Here is a 19,909-nt window from a genome sequence, read left to right as displayed (position 1 = left end):
GGACTCCAAACGGGAGCGCTTTATTATAAATAAGGACGGAAGGGAATTGAATAATAATTTAGTTGTATAAGGATCGTCAAATTCTTTCGAACATCGCTTAATAAATCAAAGAACACTCATAGCCTTTTTAACAGTAGTCTTTATGTGACATTCGAATTTTAGTTTTGGGTCAAGAAGAACTCCTAAATCGTTGGCCGAATATTTAAGATCCAGTGGCATATTATGAAGAGAATAGCTTACAAATGAAGGCGTATAAAAAGTCATTACCATACATTTAAGGTAATTCAGATTTAGATTGACACCATCTCTGAAAACAAGCAATATCAGACTGTAAACCGAAACCCGATTGCAAATGATTATAGGACAAACTAAGTTTAACATCATCAGCATACATTAATACTCGAGAATGTGTTATGATATGAGGAAGATCACTGATAAATAAAGTAAATAGAAAAGGGCCCAAATGACTACCCTGAGGCACTCCAGATGTTACGTTATTCATATTAGAAACTTCGTTTCTAAAAATAACCTTCTGAGTTCTTTCAACTTAACTTGAAATCCAATTTAAAAGATTATTCGAAAACCCGAGCTGATCTAATTTAAATAAAAGAAGAAAATGGTTAACAGAATCCAAAACCTTACTCAAATCTGTATATTTAACACCAATCTGCATTTTATTATTAAATCCTTTAACTACAATAGATTGCAATCCAAGTAGGTTACTGGTAGTTGACCTTCGCTTAGAAAAACCATGTTGATAAGGTTATATTAGCGAGGAACACAAATGTTGCAAATGAGAAGTAATAACGAAGTAATGCTTTAGGTATGACAGACAATTTAGAAATACCTCTATAATTTTGAATATCCGACTTTCCTCCCTTTTAATGGAGTGGAATAACAAAATAATCTTTCCAGATAATTAGATATTGAAGTAGACAATTGAAACAGTTTAAAAATCATTTCACAAATAGTTGAGCCACAAATCATACACACGCACCCAGAAAGCTCGTCCGGTCTTTGAGAATATGTTGTTGTTGTGGTCTCAAAATCCCTTAGAAGAGAAATTTCTGTTAGGTTAGGTTCGGTTAGGGTGGCTGCCAGACATAGTCTGGCTTGAGTCCTAGTCTGGATTGAGTCCTAGTAATTTCCACGTTCTTTTTGAGTCTATAATTAGCCATGTTTGGCGACAGTTTGATATTGAGTGAGCTGTGGATGTTAATCCATTTTCTTTGATAGTTGGTGGTATTTACATGAATCTGTGCTTCCCTCCCTTATTTTTCATGTTCGATATATTTTCACGCATACCTTCTTAAAACTTTCATAATAACCCAATATGTTCTAGAAAAAAATATAAGCCCTTTGCATGCAAGAGAACCCGTGCCGTCTTGCAATTTAAGCTTGTCCGTACAGGTTGGCGCGGTTACAGTGCTGCGACTATGGAATACGCTTCATTCGTTATTTCATTCGTAAGTTTTGGGGTTATTGGTGCACTATTGTTTGTTGAGTAAAGATGTCAGTGACATTACGAAGTGATAAAGAAAATATTTTTCTTATCAGGCTGCCTAGTCATCAAATCACTTGTGCAAAGTTACCATCAAATCGCCAGGTTCTCTCCGTCAAGCTAAGTCAAGCTTACTCTCAGTGAAAGTGCAAATCTTGTGACTAGGGAGTGTTTGATTTTTCAAGAATTCTCACAAGGGCATTGCCTAACTGCGTGAAAAAACTTATTGATTTATGCTTGGAGAGAGCTGCAAAAAAAATTGTAAAAAAAACTCTAGCCGCTTTCAAGGATCGAGAAAGGAACTTTAAAATAAGCCTAGATAACTTATTTGATTTTGCACATGCTGATGACTTGAAAATAATACAAAATGAGTGAGACAAACTATTTTTGAATAAACAAAGAGAACCAGGTCGACCAGGATATTTAGCTGGTGTAGACAAAAAATTGACGGGGAAAGAAGAAGAAATAGGTGTTGACGATTGAAAGAAGGGGAAAGACATGTAAAGCAAAGAGAGCTATTGGCTGTTGCTTCTACTTCTATACCAAGCAACTTACAGTATTCGGAAGAATCGGACGAAGAACTTAAAAATCCTGAACTGGTTTTGCTAGACGTTGCTTGCTCTGAAAAAAGTATAATAAGAGGTAGAAAGAATCTCATTACACCTAAACTTGCCGCAGCTTTAGATCGATGCCAGTATAAGAGACTCCGTATAAATTCTTCAGGCGGTAGTGGAAGCGCTTGATATGAGCAGCGAGAATTTTCCTATCAACAAATTATCGATTCAGCGAATTCGTACTGAGACTCGAAAATCAAGGGCAGAAGCAATTAAAACTGAATTTCGAAACAATATACCTGACATGGTCACAATCCATTGGGATGAAAACCTATTACCCGGATTGGATGTTCGAAGTTCAAAAGAAAAACGCTTGCCAATCATTGCTTCATTTGATGGTAGAGAATCAAAACTTGAGAGTTCTTCTGGAACTTGTTTGACTGGAACCTGGACAATAAGATACAAAAAATGTTCTGCGACACAACTGAATCGAATTCTAGTCGTTTCAATGGAGCTTGTGCTATTTTGGAACAGACCTTAGAATGAGAAATTTTGATTTTCGCTGGTCGTCATCATGTTCCTGAAAGCTACTTTTGAAACCAAGATCAAGCAAATAACTCAATATGCCACTCTTTAAAAAGTTACGAGATAATTTTATAAATATCTATAACTTATGATTTCATAAATGCACATGTTTCCGAAACAAAAATTTCCTCTTTGTTTATATTTTATAAGTCACAACTAAGCACAGGTTTTATAAGAGACGATAGCCGCGAGTTGGTTGAATTATGCGTAGTATTTTTTGGAGGAGACACGCAAAATAAATTAAAGCTCAAACCCCCAGGAGCTATGCATCAGGCTCGGTGGATGGCGAGAGCGACATATTCATTAGAAATAACTAAAATGGATAAAAATGCACTACAGGACGTGTGCATATTTATTGTCACCTTATACTTTTTATACGTTAAATCTTGGGTTGAATGCACATTGGCAAAATAAGCACCAATTGAAGGTTTATGCTTCTAGAAGGCGTTAAAAGAGTATGAAAAAGTTGACGCAACCATCTCTAAAGCTTCTTTACACAAATTTAGCTAGCACTTGTGGTATTAATGTGAAGAGACAGTCATTCTATCACATTTTGATGACGAAGTCCATAATCAAAATGATTGCCAGCTTGGCGATACATCTTTTTGACGTCGGCCGCAGGGGCAAACTTATGCATTCTAAACCAAAGCAGAGTCCAGTACAGCTCCTCTTGGATAGTTGGGCCTAGCATCAAGAGTCAGATTTGAACGGCAAGCGAACCGAAAATCTACAGGACGGCAATCTTTGAGTATTTTTTTAAAAGTGTTGTTAACAGAGTTGTTGCTCAGGAGTATGGACATTAGCCTTGGGCGGCAAGTCCTCTAGAGACCAAAATTTATGCAGGGCTGTGTCGATTGACACCAACGCTTCCTCCTGGCAGCTGAGATGTACTATTTTTCAGCCTTTACTTTGTTTTCAGCGGCACATCTCTCTGACACTATCCGGCCGAGAACTGTCTTTTGTAAGAGGGGGGAGTTTAGGCCCCTGCTTTATCTTGCCAATAGATACAAGTTCAAGGAGCGTATTTGCGGTGATAAGCATACGTATTTTTTGGGGCTTGAAGAAGAATGGATCTGCCAACTGAATATTTTCAGGCACCCTCCACCCGCTGGTGTTCACCGCTTGATCCGGATGAAATATTTTTCATAATCCAAAAATCGGACAACAATTGGCTGTTCCCTACTCGCGACTTCACAATCGTGTGTATTTTTTTTGTGTCTTGGGCATTAGTTCCACCAATGCCTCGCAAGCTCATTAACACGTCCTCTCTTGTAATTTTGAGCCTCTGAGCGAGTTCATCGGCCACAAAGTTTATTTGTGAATCAGAGTCGAGCAACGCTCGAGCTAATACAAACTCGCCACTTTTGGTTTGAACGCTCACAACAGCAGTTGTAAGAATGACTCGATCCGATGCAGTCGCATGCAAAACATGCGAAGTGGATAGAGTCTCCTGCATGAGCGTGGGCTGAGTAGGGGGTGCCAACGCGAGATTTGTGTTTGGGGAATTTATGTGTAGCAACGTGTGATGTGAGGAACTGCACACTCAAAATCTGTTTGATTTGCATTTTTTGACCGTATGACTCTTTCTTAAGCAGTAAATGCATAAAGGTGCTCTTTTAGCGAAATCGAATCTTTACTGAACTATAAGGCTGCGAAAGAAACGCAGTTTTCAATCTGTTGTTCAGCCGAGTTGCAATACAAGCATTGATCAGAGCCGTTTCTGGCAGCGAAAAACGAAAAAATTATATTTCCATTCTTCTTAGGGTTAGATTGGGTCTGCTGAACCGTTTTGGGCTTGGAAGCCTCTTCCTCTACCATATGTAGGTATCGCCTGTTGAGGGCCGCCTGACATTCGCTCCAAAGGAAGCGAAGTATAATCTAACTGTTCTAAACATTTTTTTTTAAGCTGGGACATTTTTGCAAATTAAAAAGTTTCGATTTGTTGTCAAAAATAAATAAGACAATCATTATCGTACACCCGCTTCAGGCCAGCAAGGGCTTTGGAATAATTTTCGCAGTGACTTGAAAGACCCTAACTGTTCGTTAAGCGTCTCCAGCTAAAGACGAAATTGAATGATTGAATTTTTCAATATCGTATAAAGTGTCGTTTTTCGCTTATAAAATGTTTAAATTCGTAGTGTTTTCCGTTAAAAGATGGAAGAGCGACGCTCGGCAGGCGGAATTGAGGCGGGCGATTTGCTGGCGGAGCGGATTTTTCGATATTATTTTGCTTGAATTTATTTTAAATCGAAATCAGCAATGACTTTATCAACACGATCTACTCTTCCAATTCTTCGCGGTATACATCTTTTGTATCTTTCACTTCTATTTGCTTTTGAAAAAGTGAAGCATTTTCAAAGTGCGTACTTAGAATCTCTAATCGACACTCAAGCCCAACCGGATTCACAGATAATTTAGCATCTTTTAAATGGCGATACGTTCGTTTAATACTTTTCATGCTAACATCTCGTTGGTGTTTAAGCTCTTCGATATTCTTGCTTGCCATTGCGTTTATTTGTATTTATTTTTGTTGGTATGGAAGAGTTGTTAAATATTTATTTTTAATTATATATTTTATTTGTTAAATAATCTAAAGGAAAAAACAACGAGTAATATACCGATCGCACGCAGTGAAGGGGAGCTAAGTGTCGAGAGAAGTTCAGCAAAACATATCTAAATAGGGTTTTTATATTTTTGTATATAAACCCTGCGACAGTCATATGGCGCATGCACGCACTGTAGGGGAGCCAACGCTCAAGCTCAAGCGTACCGAAAAAATGAACAAACGATTTTTTATTTATACCCTACATTGGTGCTCACTACGACGAAAATTGGGAGAATTAAGTTTGCACTAATTGGGTCGACGGCGAGTATTTGAATTTGCGTGTTTATGGGCCAAATCGATTCACATATATTTCCAAATATATTATTATTATTGCAGAGTTTTGATTGTTAGTACATGCAAATTTGTATTTCTTTGTTAGAATGCTCACTATCTACTTATTTTTACGCGATTGCAACAAGTTGATGACGAAGAAACGGCTTGAGCAACAACCAAAGAAACGGCAGAAAAGTTCCAACGACGAAACTTATTTCGGAATATTAAACTTGTTAATTGGTAAACAAATTGCGATTTCTACTGCGATCACGTCGGGCCACCATGAAAATTTAATACTAGTTTGTATTAACGACAACCTTATGTTTTGATCCCAGTTCAAACCACGAAGAGCGAAAAGAATACATTTTTTTGTACCGGCTCAATACGATCAATGTGTACTCTATATTTAGGACTCAAAACGGGAGCGCTTTATTATAAATAAGGACGGAAGGGAATTGAATAATAATTTAGTTGTATAAGGATCGTCAAATTCTTTCGAACATCGCTTAATAAATCCAAGAACACTCATAGCCTTTTTAACAGTAGTCTTTATGTGACATTCGAATTTTAGTTTTGGGTCAAGAAGAACTCCTAAATCGTTGGCCGAATATTTAAGATCCAGTGGCATATTATGAAGAGAATAGCTTACAAATGAAGGCGTACCCCTATAAAAAGTCATTACCATACATTTAAGGTAATTCAGATTTAGATTGACACCATCTCTGAAAACAAGCAATATCAGACTGTAAACCGAAACCCGATTGCAAATGATTATAGGACAAACTAAGTTTAACATCATCAGCATACATTAATACTCGAGAATGTGTTATGATATGAGGAAGATCATTGATAAATAAAGTAAATAGAAAAGGGCCCAAATGACTACCCTGAGGCACTCCAGATGTTACGTTATTCATATTAGAAACTTCGTTTCTAAAAATAACCTTCTGAGTTCTTCCAACTTAACTTGAAATCCAATTTAAAAGATTATTCGAAAACCCGAGCTGATCTAATTTAAATAAAAGAAGAAAATGGTAAACAGAATCCAAAACCTTACTCAAATCTGTATATTTAACACCAATCTGCATTTTATTATTAAATCATTTAACTACAATAGATTGCAATCCAAGTAGGTTACTGGTAGTTGACCTTCGCTTAGAAAAACCATGTTGATAAGGTTATATTAGCGAGGAACACAAATGTTGCAAATGAGAAGTAATAACGAAGTAATGCTTTAGGTATGACAGACAATTTAGAAATGCCTCTATAATTTTGAATATCCGACTTTCCTCCCTTTTAATGGAGTGGAATAACAAAATAATCTTTCCAGATAGTTAGATATTGAGGTAGACAATTGAAACAGTTTAAAAATCATTTCACAAATAGTTGAGGCACAAATCATACACACGCACCCAGAAAGCTTGTCCGGTCTTTGAGAATATGTTGTTGTTGTGGTCTCAAAATCCCTTAGAAGAGAAATTTCTGTTAGGTTAGGTTGGGTTAGGGTGGCTGCCAGACATAGTCTGACACACTTACGATTGAGTCCTAGTAATTTCCACGTTCTTTTTGAGTCTATAATGAGCCATGTTTGGCAAGAAATGCGGCAGTATCTTACATTCTGCCATGATCTTATAGTGTGGAGCCATCTCGTGCAGAGATCTGCGACAGTTTGATATTGAGTGAGCTGTGGATGTTAATCCATTTTCTTTGATAGTTGGTGGTATTTACATGAATCTGTGCTTCCCTCCCTTATTTTTCATGTTCGATATATTTGCACGCATACCTTCTTAAAACTTTCATAATAACCCAATATGTTCTAGAAAAAAATATAAGCCCTTTGCATGCAAGAGAACCCGTGCCGTCTTGCAATTTAAGCTTGTCCGTACAGGTTGGCGCGGTTACAGTGCTGCGACTATGGAATACGCTTCATTCGTTATTTCATTCGTAAGTTTTGGGGTTATTGGTGCACTATTGTTTGTTGAGTAAAGATGTCAGTGACATTACGAAGTGATAAAGAAAATATTTTTCTTATCAGGCTGCCTAGTCATCAAATCACTTGTGCAAAGTTACCATCAAATCGCCAGGTTCTCTCCGTCAAGCTAAGTCAAGCTTACTCTCAGTGAAAGTGCAAATCTTGTGACTAGGGAGTGTTTGATTTTTCAAGTATTCTCACACGGGCATTGCCTAACTGCGTGAAAAAACTCATTGATTTATACTATGCTTGGAGAGAGCTGCAAAAAAAATTGTAAAAAAAACTCTAGCCGCTTTCAAGGATCGAGAAAGGAACTTTAAAATAAGCCTAGATAACTTATTTGATTTTGCACATGCTGATGACTTGAAAATAATAAAAAAAGAGTGAGACAAACTATTTTTGAATAAACAAAGAGAACCAGGTCGACCAGGATATTTAACTGGTGTAGACAAAAAAATGACGGGGAAAGAAGAAGAAATAGGTGTTGACGATTGAAAGAAGGGGAAAGACATGTAAAGCAAAGAGAGCTATTGGCTGTTGCTTCTACTTCTATACCAAGCAACTTACAGTATTCGGAAGAATCGGACGAAGAACTTAAAAATCCTGAACTGGTTTTGCTAGACGTTGCTTGCTCTGAAAAAAGTATAATAAGAGGTAGAAAGAATCTCATTACACCTAAACTTGCCGCAGCTTTAGATCGATGCCAGTATAAGAGACTCCGTATAAATTCTTCAGGCGGTAGTGGAAGCGCTTGATATGAGCAGCGAGGATTTTCCTATCAACAAATCATCGATTCAGCGAATTCGTACTGAGACTCGAAAATCAAGGGCAGAAGCAATTAAAACTGAATTTCGAAACAATATACCTGACATGGTCACAATCCATTGGGATGAAAACCTATTACCCGGATTGGATGTTCGAAGTTCAAAAGAAGAACGCTTGCCAATCATTGCTTCATTTGATGGTAGAGAACAGCTTCTTGTATTACCAAAACTTGAGAGTTCTTCTGGAACTTGTTTGACTGGAACCTGGACAATAAGGTACAAAAAATGTTCTGCGACACAACTGAATCGAATACTAGTCGTTTTAATGGAGCTTGTGCTATTTTGGAACAGACCTTAGAATGAGAAATTTTGATTTTCGCTGGTCGTCATCATGTTCCTGAAAGCTACTTTTGAAACCAAGATCAAGCAAATAACTCAATATGCCACTCTTTAAAAAGTTACGAGATAATTTTATAAATATCTATAACTTATGATTTCATAAATGCACATGTTTCCGAAACAAAAATTTCGTCTTTGTTTATATTTTATAAGTCACAACTAAGCACAGGTTTTATAAGAGACGATAGCCGCGAGTTGGTTGAATTATGCGTAGTATTTTTTGGAGGAGACACGCAAAATAAATTAAAGCTCAAACCCCCAGGAGCTATGCATCAGGCTCGGTGGATGGCGAGAGCGATATATTCATTAGAAATAACTAAAATGGATAAAAATGCACTACAGGACGTGTGCATATTTATTGTCACCTTATACTTTTTATACGTTAAATCTTGGGTTGAATGCACATTGGCAAAATAAGCACCAATTGAAGGTTTATGCTTCTAGAAGGCATTAAAAGAGTATGAAAAAGTTGACGCAACCATCTCTAAAGCTTCTTTACACAAATTTAGCTAGCACTTGTGGTATTAATGTGAAGAGACAGTCATTCTATCACTTTTTGATGACGAAGTCCATAATCAAAATGATTGCCAGCTTGGCGATACATCTTTTTGACGTCGGCCGCAAACTTATGCATTCTAAACCAAAGCAGAGTCCAGTACAGCTCCTCTTGGATAGTTGGGCCTAGCATCAAGAGTCAGATTTGAACGGCAAGCGAACCGAAAATCTACAGGACGGCAATCTTTGAGTATTTTTTTAAAAGTGTTGTTAACAGAGTTGTTGCTCAGGAGTATGGACATTAGCCTTGGGCGGCAAGTCCTCTAGAGACCAAAATTTATGCAGGGCTGTGTCGATTGACACCAACGCTTCCTCCTGGCAGCTGAGATGTACTATTTTTCAGCCTTTACTTTGTTTTCAGCGGCACATCTCTCTGACACTATCCGGCCGAGAACTGTCTTTTGTAAGAGGGGGGAGTTTAGGCCCCTGCTTTATCTGGCCAATAGATACAAGTTCAAGGAGCGTATTTGCGGTGATAAGCATACGTATTTTTTGGGGCTTGAAGAAGAATGGATCTGCCAACTGAATATTTTCAGGCACCCTCCATCCGCTGGTGTTCACCGCTTGATCCGGATGATAACCGGAAATATTTTTCATAATCCAAAAATCGGACAACAATTGGCTGTTCCCTACTCGCGACTTCACAATCGTGTGTATTTTTTTTGTGTCTTGGGCATTAGTTCCACCAATGCCTCGCAAGCTCATTAACACGTCCTCTCTTGTAATTTTGAGCCTCTGAGCGAGTTCATCGGTCACAAAGTTTATTTGTGAATCAGAGTCGAGCAACGCTCGAGCTAATACAAACTCGCCACTTTTGGTTTGAACGCTCACAACAGCAGTTGTAAGAATGACTCGATCCGATGCAGTCGCATGCAAAACATGCGAAGTGGATAGAGTCTCCTGCATGAGCGTGGGCTGAGTAGGGGGTGCCAACGCGAGATTTGTGTTTGGGGAATTTATGTGTAGCAACGTGTGATGTGAGGAACTGCACACTCAAAATCTGTTTGATTTGCATTTTTTGACCGTGTGACTCTTTCTTAGGCAGTAAATGCATAAAGGTGCTCTTTTAGCGAAATCGAATCTTTACTGAACTATAAGGCTGCGAAAGAAACGCAGTTTTCAATCTGATGTTCAGCCGAGTTGCAATACAAGCATTGATCAGAGCCGTTTCTGGCAGCGAAAAACGAAAAAATCATATTTCCATTCTTCTTAGGGTTAGATTGGGTCTGCTGAACCGTTTTGGACTTAATTAAAAAGTTTCGATTTGTTGTCAAAAATAAATAAGACAATCATTATCGTACACCCGCTTCAGGCCAGCAAGGGCTTTGGAATAATTTTCGCAGTGACTTGAAAGACCCTAACTGTTCGTTAAGCGTCTCCAGCTAAAGACGAAATTGAATGATTGAATTTTTCAATATCGTATAAAGTGTCGTTTTTGGCTTATAAAATGTTTAAATTCGTAGTGTTTTCCGTTAAAAGATGGAAGAGCGACGCTCGGCAGGCGGAATTGAGGCGGGCGATTTGCTGGCGGAGCGGATTTTTCGATATTATTTTGCTTGAATTTATTTTAAATCGAAATCAGCAATGACTTTGTCAATACGATCTACTCTTCCAATGCTTCGCGGTATACATCTTTTGTATCTTTCACTTCTATTTGCTTTTGAAAAAGTGAAGCATTTTCGATGTGCGTATTTAGAATCTCTAATCGACACTCAAGCCCAACCGGATTCACAGATAATTTAGCATCTTTTAAATGGCGACACTTTCGTTTAATACTTTTCATGCTAACATCTCGTTGGTGTTTAAGCTCTTCGATATTCTTGCTTGCCATTGCGTTTATTTGTATTTATTTTTGTTGGTATGGAAGAGTTGTTAAATATTTATTTTTAATTATATATTTTATTTGTTAAATAATCTAAAGGAAAAAACAACGAGTAATATACCGATCGCACGCAGTGAAGGGGAGCTAAGTGTCGAGAGAAGTTCAGCAAAACATGTCTAAATAGGGTTTTTATATTTTTGTATATAAACCCTGCGACAGTAATATGGCGCATGCACGCACTGTAGGGGAGCCAACGCTCAAGCTCAAGCGTACCGAAAAAATGAACAAACGATTTTTTATTTATACCCTACATTGGTGCTCACTACGACGAAAATTGGGAGAATTAAGTTTGCACTAATTGGGTCGACGACGAGTATTTGAATTTGCGTGTTTATGGGCCAAATCGATTCACATATATTTCGAAATATATTATTATTATTGCAGAATTTTGATTGTTAGTACATGCAAATTTGTATTTCTTTGTTAGAATGCTCACTATCTACTTATTTTTACGCGATTGCAACAAGTTGATGACGAAGAAACGGCTTGAGCAACAACCAAAGAAACGGCAGAAAAGTTCCAACGACGAAACTTATTTCGGAATATTAAACTTGTTAATTGGTAAACAAATTGCGATTTCTACTGCGATCACGTCGGGCCACCATGAAAATTTAATACTAGTTTGTATTAACGACAACCTTATGTTTTGATCCCAGTTCAAACCACGAAGAGCGAAAAGAATAAATTTTTTTGTACCTCCTCAGTACGATCAATGTGTACTCTATATTTAGGACTCAAAACGGGAGCGCTTTATTATAAATAAGGACGGAAGGAATTGAATAATAATTTAGTTGTATAAGGATCAAATTCTTTCGAACATCGCTTAATAAACCCAAGAACACTCATAGCCTTTTTAACAGTAGTCTTTATGTGACATTCGAATTTTAGTTTTGGGTCAAGAAGAACTCCTAAATCGTTGGCCGAATATTTAAGATCCAGTGGCATATTATGAAGAGAATAGCTTACAAATGAAGGCGTACCCCTATAAAAAGTCATTACCATACATTTAAGGGAATTCAGATTTAGATTGACACCATCTCTGAAAACAAGCAATATCAGACTGTAAACCGAAACCCGATTGCAAATGATTATAGGACAAACTAAGTTTAACATCATCAGCATACATTAATACTCGAGAATGTGTTATGATATGAGGAAGATCATTGATAAATAAAGTAAATAGAAAAGGGCCCAAATGACTACCCTGAGGCACTCCAGATGTTACGTTATTCATATTAGAAACTTCGTTTCTAAAAATAACCTTCTGAGTTCTTCCAACTTAACTTGAAATCCAATTTAAAAGATTATTCGAAAACCCGAGCTGATCTAATTTAAATAAAAGAAGAAAATGGTAAACAGAATCCAAAACCTTACTCAAATCTGTATATTTAACACCAATCTGCATTTTATTATTAAATCCTTTAACTACAATAGATTGCAATCCAAGTAGGTTACTGGTAGTTGACCTTCGCTTAGAAAAAGCATGTTGATAAGGTTATATTAGCGAGGAACACAAATGTTGCAAATGAGAAGTAATAACGAAGTAATGCTTTAGGTATGACAGACAATTTAGAAATGCCTCTATAATTTTGAATATCCGACTTTCCTCCCTTTTAATGGAGTGGAATAACAAAATAATCTTTCCAGATAGTTAGATATTGAGGTAGACAATTGAAACAGTTTAAAAATCGTTTCACAAATAGTTGAGGCACAAATCATACACACGCACCCAGAAAGCTCGTCCGGTCCTTGAGAATATGTTGTTGTTGTAGTCTCAAAATCCCTTAGAAGAGAAATTTCTGTTAGGTTAGGTTCGGTAAGGGTGGCTGCCAGACATAGTCTGGCACACTTACGATTGAGTCCTAGTAATTTCCACGTTCTTTTTGAGTCTATAATGAGCCATGTTTGGCAAGAAATGCGGCAGTATCTTACATTCTGCCATGATGTTATAGTGTGGAGCCATCTCGTGCAGAGATCTGCGACAGTTTGATATTGAGTGAGCTGTGGATGTTAATCCATTTTCTTTGATAGTTGGTGGTATTTACATGAATCTGTGCTTCCCTCCCTTATTTTTCATGTTCGATATATTTTCACGCATACCTTCTTAAAACTTTCATAATAACCCAATATGTTCTAGAAAAAAAAAAATTTAAGCCCTTTGCATGCAAGAGAACCCGTGCCGTCTTGCAATTTAAGCTTGTCCGTACAGGTTGGCGCGGTTACAGTGCTGCGACTATGGAATACGCTTCATTCGTTATTTCATTCGTAAGTTTTGGGGTTATTGGTGCACTATTGTTTGTTGAGTAAAAATGTCAGTGACATTACGAAGTGATAAAGAAAATATTTTTCTTATCAGGCTGCCTAGTCATCAAATCACTTGTGCAAAGTTACCATCAAATCGCCAGGTTCTCTCCGTCAAGCTAAGTCAAGCTTACTCTCAGTGAAAGTGCAAATCTTGTGACTAGGGAGTGTTTGATTTTTCAAGAATTCTCACAAGGGCATTGCCTAACTGCGTGAAAAAACTTATTGATTTATACTATGCTTGGAGAGAGCTGCAAAAAAAATTGTAAAAAAAACTCTAGCCGCTTTCAAGGATCGAGAAAGGAACTTTAAAATAAGCCTAGATAACTTATTTGATTTTGCACATGCTGATGACTTGAAAATAATAAAAAAAGAGTGAGACAAACTATTTTTGAATAAACAAAGAGAACCAGGTCGACCAGGATATTTAGCTGGTGTAGACAAAAAATTGACGGGGAAAGAAGAAGAAATAGGTGTTGACGATTGAAAGAAGGGGAAAGACATGTAAAGCAAAGAGAGCTATTGGCTGTTGCTTCTACTTCTATACCAAGCAACTTACACTATTCGGAAGAATCGGACGAAGAACTTAAAAATCCTGAACTGGTTTTGCTAGACGTTGCTTGCTCTGAAAAAAGTATTATAAGAGGTAGAAAGAATCTCATTACACCTAAACTTGCCGCAGCTTTAGATCAATGCCAGTATAAGAGACTCCGTATAAATTCTTCAGGCGGTAGTGGAAGCGCTTGATATGAGCAGCGAGGATTTTCCTATCAACAAATCATCGATTCAGCGAATTCGTACTGAGACTCGAAAATCAAGGGCAGAAGCAATTAAAACTGAATTTCGAAACAATCTACCTGACATGGTCACAATCCATTGGGATGAAAACCTATTACCCGGATTGGATGTTCGAAGTTCAAAAGAAGAACGCTTGCCAATCATTGCTTCATTTGATGGTAGAGAACAGCTTCTTGTAGTACCAAAACTTGAGAGTTCTTCTGGAACTTGTTTGACTGGAACCTGGACAATAAGGTACAAAAAATGTTCTGCGACACAACTGAATCGAATACTGGTCGTTTCAATGGAGCTTGTGCTAATTTGGAACAGACCTTAGAATGAGAAATTTTGATTTTCGCTGGTCGTCATCATGTTCCTGAAAGCTGCTTTTGAAACCAAAATCAAGCAAATAACTCAATATGTCACTCTTTAAAAAGTTACGAGATAATTTTATAAATATTTATAACTTATGATTTCATAAATGCACATGTTTCCGAAACAAAAATTTCGTCTTTGTTTATATTTTATAAGTCACAACTAAGCACAGGTTTTATAAGAGACGATAGCCGCGAGTTGGTTGAATTATGCGTAGTATTTTTTGGAGGAGACACGCAAAATAAATTAAAGCTCAAACCCCCAGGAGCTATGCATCAGGCTCGGTGAATGGCGAGAGCGATATATTCATTAGAAATAACTAAAATGGATAAAAATGCACTACAGGACGTGTGCATATTTATTGTCACCTTATACTTTTTATACGTTAAATCTTGGGTTGAATGCACATTGGCAAAATAAGCACCAATTGAAGGTTTATGCTTCTAGAAGGCGTTAAAAGAGTATGAAAAAGTTGACGCAACCATCTCTAAAGCTTTTTTACACAAATTTAGCTAGCACTTGTGGTATTAATGTGAAGAGACAGTCATTCTATCACTTTTTGATGACGAAGTCCATAATCAAAATTATTGCCAGCTTAAACAGGGCCAAAAGTTCAAATTTTGGAAAACGCTATTTTCCATCAAGAGAAAATTTATCGCAAGAGTTGTTTGGTAAGATATTTTTGTAGCCATAATGATTATATATTTCTTGTTATTTAACTTGTTTTTTATTTCAGATAAAACGCTCGATGTTTTTGTTTCAGAGAAAATCTGACAATTTCTATCTCGACTGCAGATCGACGACAGCTTTCTTCAAGAAGATGTTTCTTTTTGGAATAAAAATGCTGCTTTTCTTGAAGCTAAAAAAAAGAATTAGTCATTTAAAGGTGGTAAATAACACTGCTGAAAGGGCTGTTAAATTAGTACAGGATTTTAAAGGGCTTATCACGGTCAAAGAAGAACAAAAACAGTTTTTGCTGCGCCGTGTTCAAGAACACAAATAAATGCTGTCTTTATAATAATGACACCCTAATATATATATACTTCCGCTTGGAAGACGATGCAGTGATCAGAAGTCTGAATAATTTCCAACGCCAAAGTGTTGATCTAGTTTTGAGCCGTCAGTGTAGATGCTAACTGCTTCTGTAGGCCCCGGCTGACCGTGGTCTCTTTTTGGGAGCAAGATTTCAAAGGGGGTTGCCAAATTCTATTGGTTTTCATAGGTCCGTTTTGTTTGGGATTGATTTGGCTTGCTCGAGAGTTTTGGCATGACCATGTGTATTTGATTGGAGTTGAATTTCCATTGTCGAGTGTCTCTCAATCGAACCGGCGCTATTTTGGGCCGTTCCATTATTATTATTATTATTATTATTATTATTATTATTATTATTATTATTATTATTATTATTATTATTATTATTATTATTATAATTATTGTTATTATTATTATTATTATTATTATTATTATTATTATTATTATTATTATTATTATTATTATTATTATTATTATTATTATTATTATTATTATTATTATTATTATTATTATTATTATTATTATTATTATTATTATTATTATTATTATTATTATTATTATTATTATTATTATTATTATTATTATTATTATTATTATTATTATTATTATTATTATTATTATTATTATTATTAATGAAATACTAGAAGGACAGAAAGAAGCATTCCAGAACAGCAGGAATGTCACAAGGTCGCCAGATCAGTCACACGCTGTTTTAGGTGCTTTGGGGAAGGCCATCTCCAAAGGGATTGCACTGGACCACACAGGAGGGACCTGTGCCGGCCACAAAATGAAAAACTGCACAGCAGGAATGTCACAAGGTCGCCAGATCAGTCACACGCTGTTTTAGGTGCTTTGGGGAAGGCCATCTCCAAAGGGATTGCACTGGACCACACAGGAGGGACCTGTGCCGGCCACAAAATGAAAAACTGCACAAGTATGCCGAAATGCTGCTTGTGTGCATACGAACGTCTCACGGATCTGAATCATTTCCCTGAGACGAGTAACTGCGCAGTCAGTGCCCGCAAGAAAATTGCCGAACTGCGGACGATCTACTGTCCCAAATAGTACTTCAACATAATGTGGATCTGGTAATAAATAATCAGTGAACAGTATAGAGCAAAATAAGACGGCATCTGGCTAGAAAATGAAGATAAAACTGCAGCCATTTGGATTTCAGCATCAAGCAACATAAACCGCCCGGGCGATGGAAAAGGTAGCTGCTATGTATACGCACAGCTGAAGGAGTTCAGCATTGTTAGCTGCTACCTGACTCCCAATAATAGCATATAAGTTTTTAGGAACAAAATCGACGATATTGAAAATATAGTTCGGCAGCTAAAGGGAAAACTCGTAGTAGCTGGGGACTTTAATTCAAAGGCACAGGAATGGGGAATATCTTCGACCAACAGCAGAGGCCACACAACAGTAGTGGCAAATGTAGGTACAACACCGTCATTTCAGTGGATAGGTCACGAAATAAAACGCTGGTGTTGAGAACAACAACCTAAATGCCACCCTTAAGTTTAGAAATAGAAATTAAACGAACTATAGGTTCAATTGAGATTATTTCTTGATTTTATTAGCTGTGCTTGGAGTTGAGAGCGATTTTGTATTACTGATTTGCCGAAAGCTCGACTTCAAATTTTTGTACATGTTTTCGCTGTAGCTCAGTTGAACAGATAACGCAACAAATGTAGCGAGATAAGAAAGGCGAAGAACAAAGCTGCATAACATACCTGCGTGTGCAGCGTACACCTATGAGCATTTGACTAGGTGCTGGCGGTCTGCTCTAAACATACTCCCCCCGTTGGAAGAGGCGCGGTTCCAACTAAATGGGACTCGATGGCTAGTTAAGTGACGGCCCTTTTGGTAAGACCTGTAGCTGTCCAGACCACAGCTACTCTGACGACGCCGTCCTTTCCGGGTATGACTTCATAGATGCACCCAAGCTGCCATTTCATCGGTGGAAGGTTGTCCTCCTGAAGCAATACAACACGACCGATTTGGATGTTGGATGTTTTGGTCCGCCATTTGCTTCGTTTTTGCAACAGGGACAAATACTCTCTGCTCCATCTTTTCCAGAAGTGCTGCTGCATTTGTGTTATTCTTTGCCAACTGCTTAACCGGCCTTTGCGAGGAAGAGTAACGTCAGGCTTAGGAAACCTTGCGTAACTGGAACCTTTGAGGAAATGAGCTGGCGTTAGCACCTCAAAATTTTCAGCGTTTTCTGAAATTGGACAAAGCGGACAGGAGTTAAGAATGGCGGAAATTTCATATGCAAGATTTCTCAATTCATCAAGGGCTAAGATGGCTGCACCGACAACTCGGTTGAAGTGAAATTTTGCCGATTTTACAGCCGAAATGTGAGGCACGCGGGGCTATGAACTGCCAATCAATTTCATTCGCTAAGCAGTTCGCTCAAAAATAACTCCTTCAGTTCCGCTAGCTCTCGTTTAGCGCCAACAAAGTTTGTCGCATTATCACTCCAAATAGTACGTGGACTGCCTCTGAGGCTAATGAATCTTCTCAAAGCTGCAATGAAAGAATCCGTTGTGAGATCCTGGACGACTTCCAAGTGCGCGGCCTTCGTCGAAAAGCAGACGAAGACGGCGATGTAGCACTTGTGGGGCGCTTTGTTCCAGACCTCTGACTTGTGATAGAATGGTCCACAATAGTCCACTCCTGCGGTGTGAAAAGCTGGGTGAGGCTGAACTCGCTCTGCTGGCAGGCTACCCATCACGTGTTCCCAAGCCACAGGCTTCATCCGAAAGCATCTGACGCATTTGTTGATGACGCTAGCCACGAACTTTCGGCCTCCAAGTGGCCTTTGCCGTAAAGCAGCGAGTAACGCCTGTGGCCCTGTGTGGAAGTATTTCTCATGATAATAGACGATAATCGCCCTGGTGACCGGATGATCCTTGGGTAACAATATCGGATGCTTAGACTCGTAGTCCAAGCTTGCATATTGAAGCCTTCCATCAACACGAAGTAAACCCTCAGAGCTAAGTATTGGCCTCAGAGAAATCAACTTGCTCTTCGGAGGACAAGGCTTGCCTTGGCTAAGAACCTCATACTCCACCGCTATTTGAACCTGTTGAATGCTCCTTAGAAGCAGAACGGTTCCAAAGCTGATCTCGTCAACGGTAAGATAGATGGTTGAAGGTAATGATTTGGCTCTGCAATTTGAAATGAATCGATAAATGTACGCGAAAGCACGCTGCAACCTGTCGAATGAGTTGAGAAACTTGCAGTTGATAGATATGTCAGTGCCAACGGTTCCAATTTGCGCCGTGGAACGCCGTTCCGGAAGGTTTTTTACTGCATCTGATAGGGAGGGGCAGTTCGACGCTCCTTTCAGTAGAAATGGAGGTCCACTTGCCCAAAGGGAGTGCTCCAGCAATTCTTTGGGGGTACATCCGCGCGATACCACATCCGCCGGATTCAAGTCTGTTGGAACATGATGCCAAGCCATACCTTTCGTCATTTCCTGAATTTTCGCGATTCTATAAGACACAAATATGTTGAACTCCCTCGGAGGTTGCCGAATCCAATCCAACACAATAGACGAGTCCGGCCAGCAGTGAAAGCTGCAATCAAAACCTATGGTTTCCTTAACGTTTACGATAAGCTCAGCTAATAAACACGCTGCTGAAAGTTCTAATCTTGGTATCGTTAAAGCTTTTAAGGGAACTACTCTAGACTAGGGGCAGAGTAGATGTGCTTCAGCGTTGCCATGGGCCTCCGACCGCAAATACAAGCACGCGCCGTAAGCTGCTGTGCTAGCATCACAGAATCCGTGCATCTCGACGGAAGCCTGCGATTGCATTACGAATCGTGGAAATTTTAGGTTCTGGACGATCGGCAACTGAGAGGTCAACTCCCCCCATGACGAAAGAAGGGGCTCTGGCAGTGTGTCGTCCCAATCCATGTTAGTGCTCCATAGCTTTTTGGATTATGTAACAATGGGTGCTATTATACCAAGCGAATCATAAAATTTCGCAATTGTTGACAACACAATCCGTTTTGTTGCTCGTTGACTTGATAAAATTTGTAAAAAGCTCCAAAGCTTTGGCGATAGCTGTTCCGTCGTGGAATTTAATCAATTGCTCTTTATTTTCGGATCGGAAAGTGGCCCCGCGCCAGTAGCTCCTTTACCTGATGACGAATTTCTTTCACCTCTTCAATTGAATCGCCACCAGAAATTAGATCGTCCACATAGAAATCCCAACGAACGATTTTTGCTCCAACTATAAATGATACCTCCTCATCATAAGACAGCTGATGCATGGCTCTTATATCCAAGAAGGCAGCCGACTTGGTTTCATAAGTTACCG

The 19,909-nt window shown here is 38.4% G+C and overlaps 1 protein-coding gene across 1 annotated transcript; it reads right to left on the bottom strand.

The window, feature by feature from the left end:
- Positions 1 to 17,973: 17,973 nt before the first annotated feature.
- LOC121467816 lies at positions 17,974 to 19,059 on the bottom strand. Its single transcript, XM_041710123.1, has one exon. The coding sequence runs from the start codon at positions 19,057 to 19,059 to the stop codon at positions 17,974 to 17,976; it is 1,086 nt and encodes a 361-aa protein (XP_041566057.1).
- Between the last annotated feature and the right edge of the window lie 850 nt (positions 19,060 to 19,909).

This window comes from Drosophila elegans, unplaced genomic scaffold, assembly GCF_018152505.1.
Source record: "Drosophila elegans isolate 14027-0461.03 unplaced genomic scaffold, ASM1815250v1 contig_767, whole genome shotgun sequence".
Lineage (NCBI taxonomy): Eukaryota > Metazoa > Arthropoda > Insecta > Diptera > Drosophilidae > Drosophila > Drosophila elegans.
Note: the sequence above shows the minus strand (reverse complement) of the source record. Positions and strands in the feature narration are given on the sequence as shown.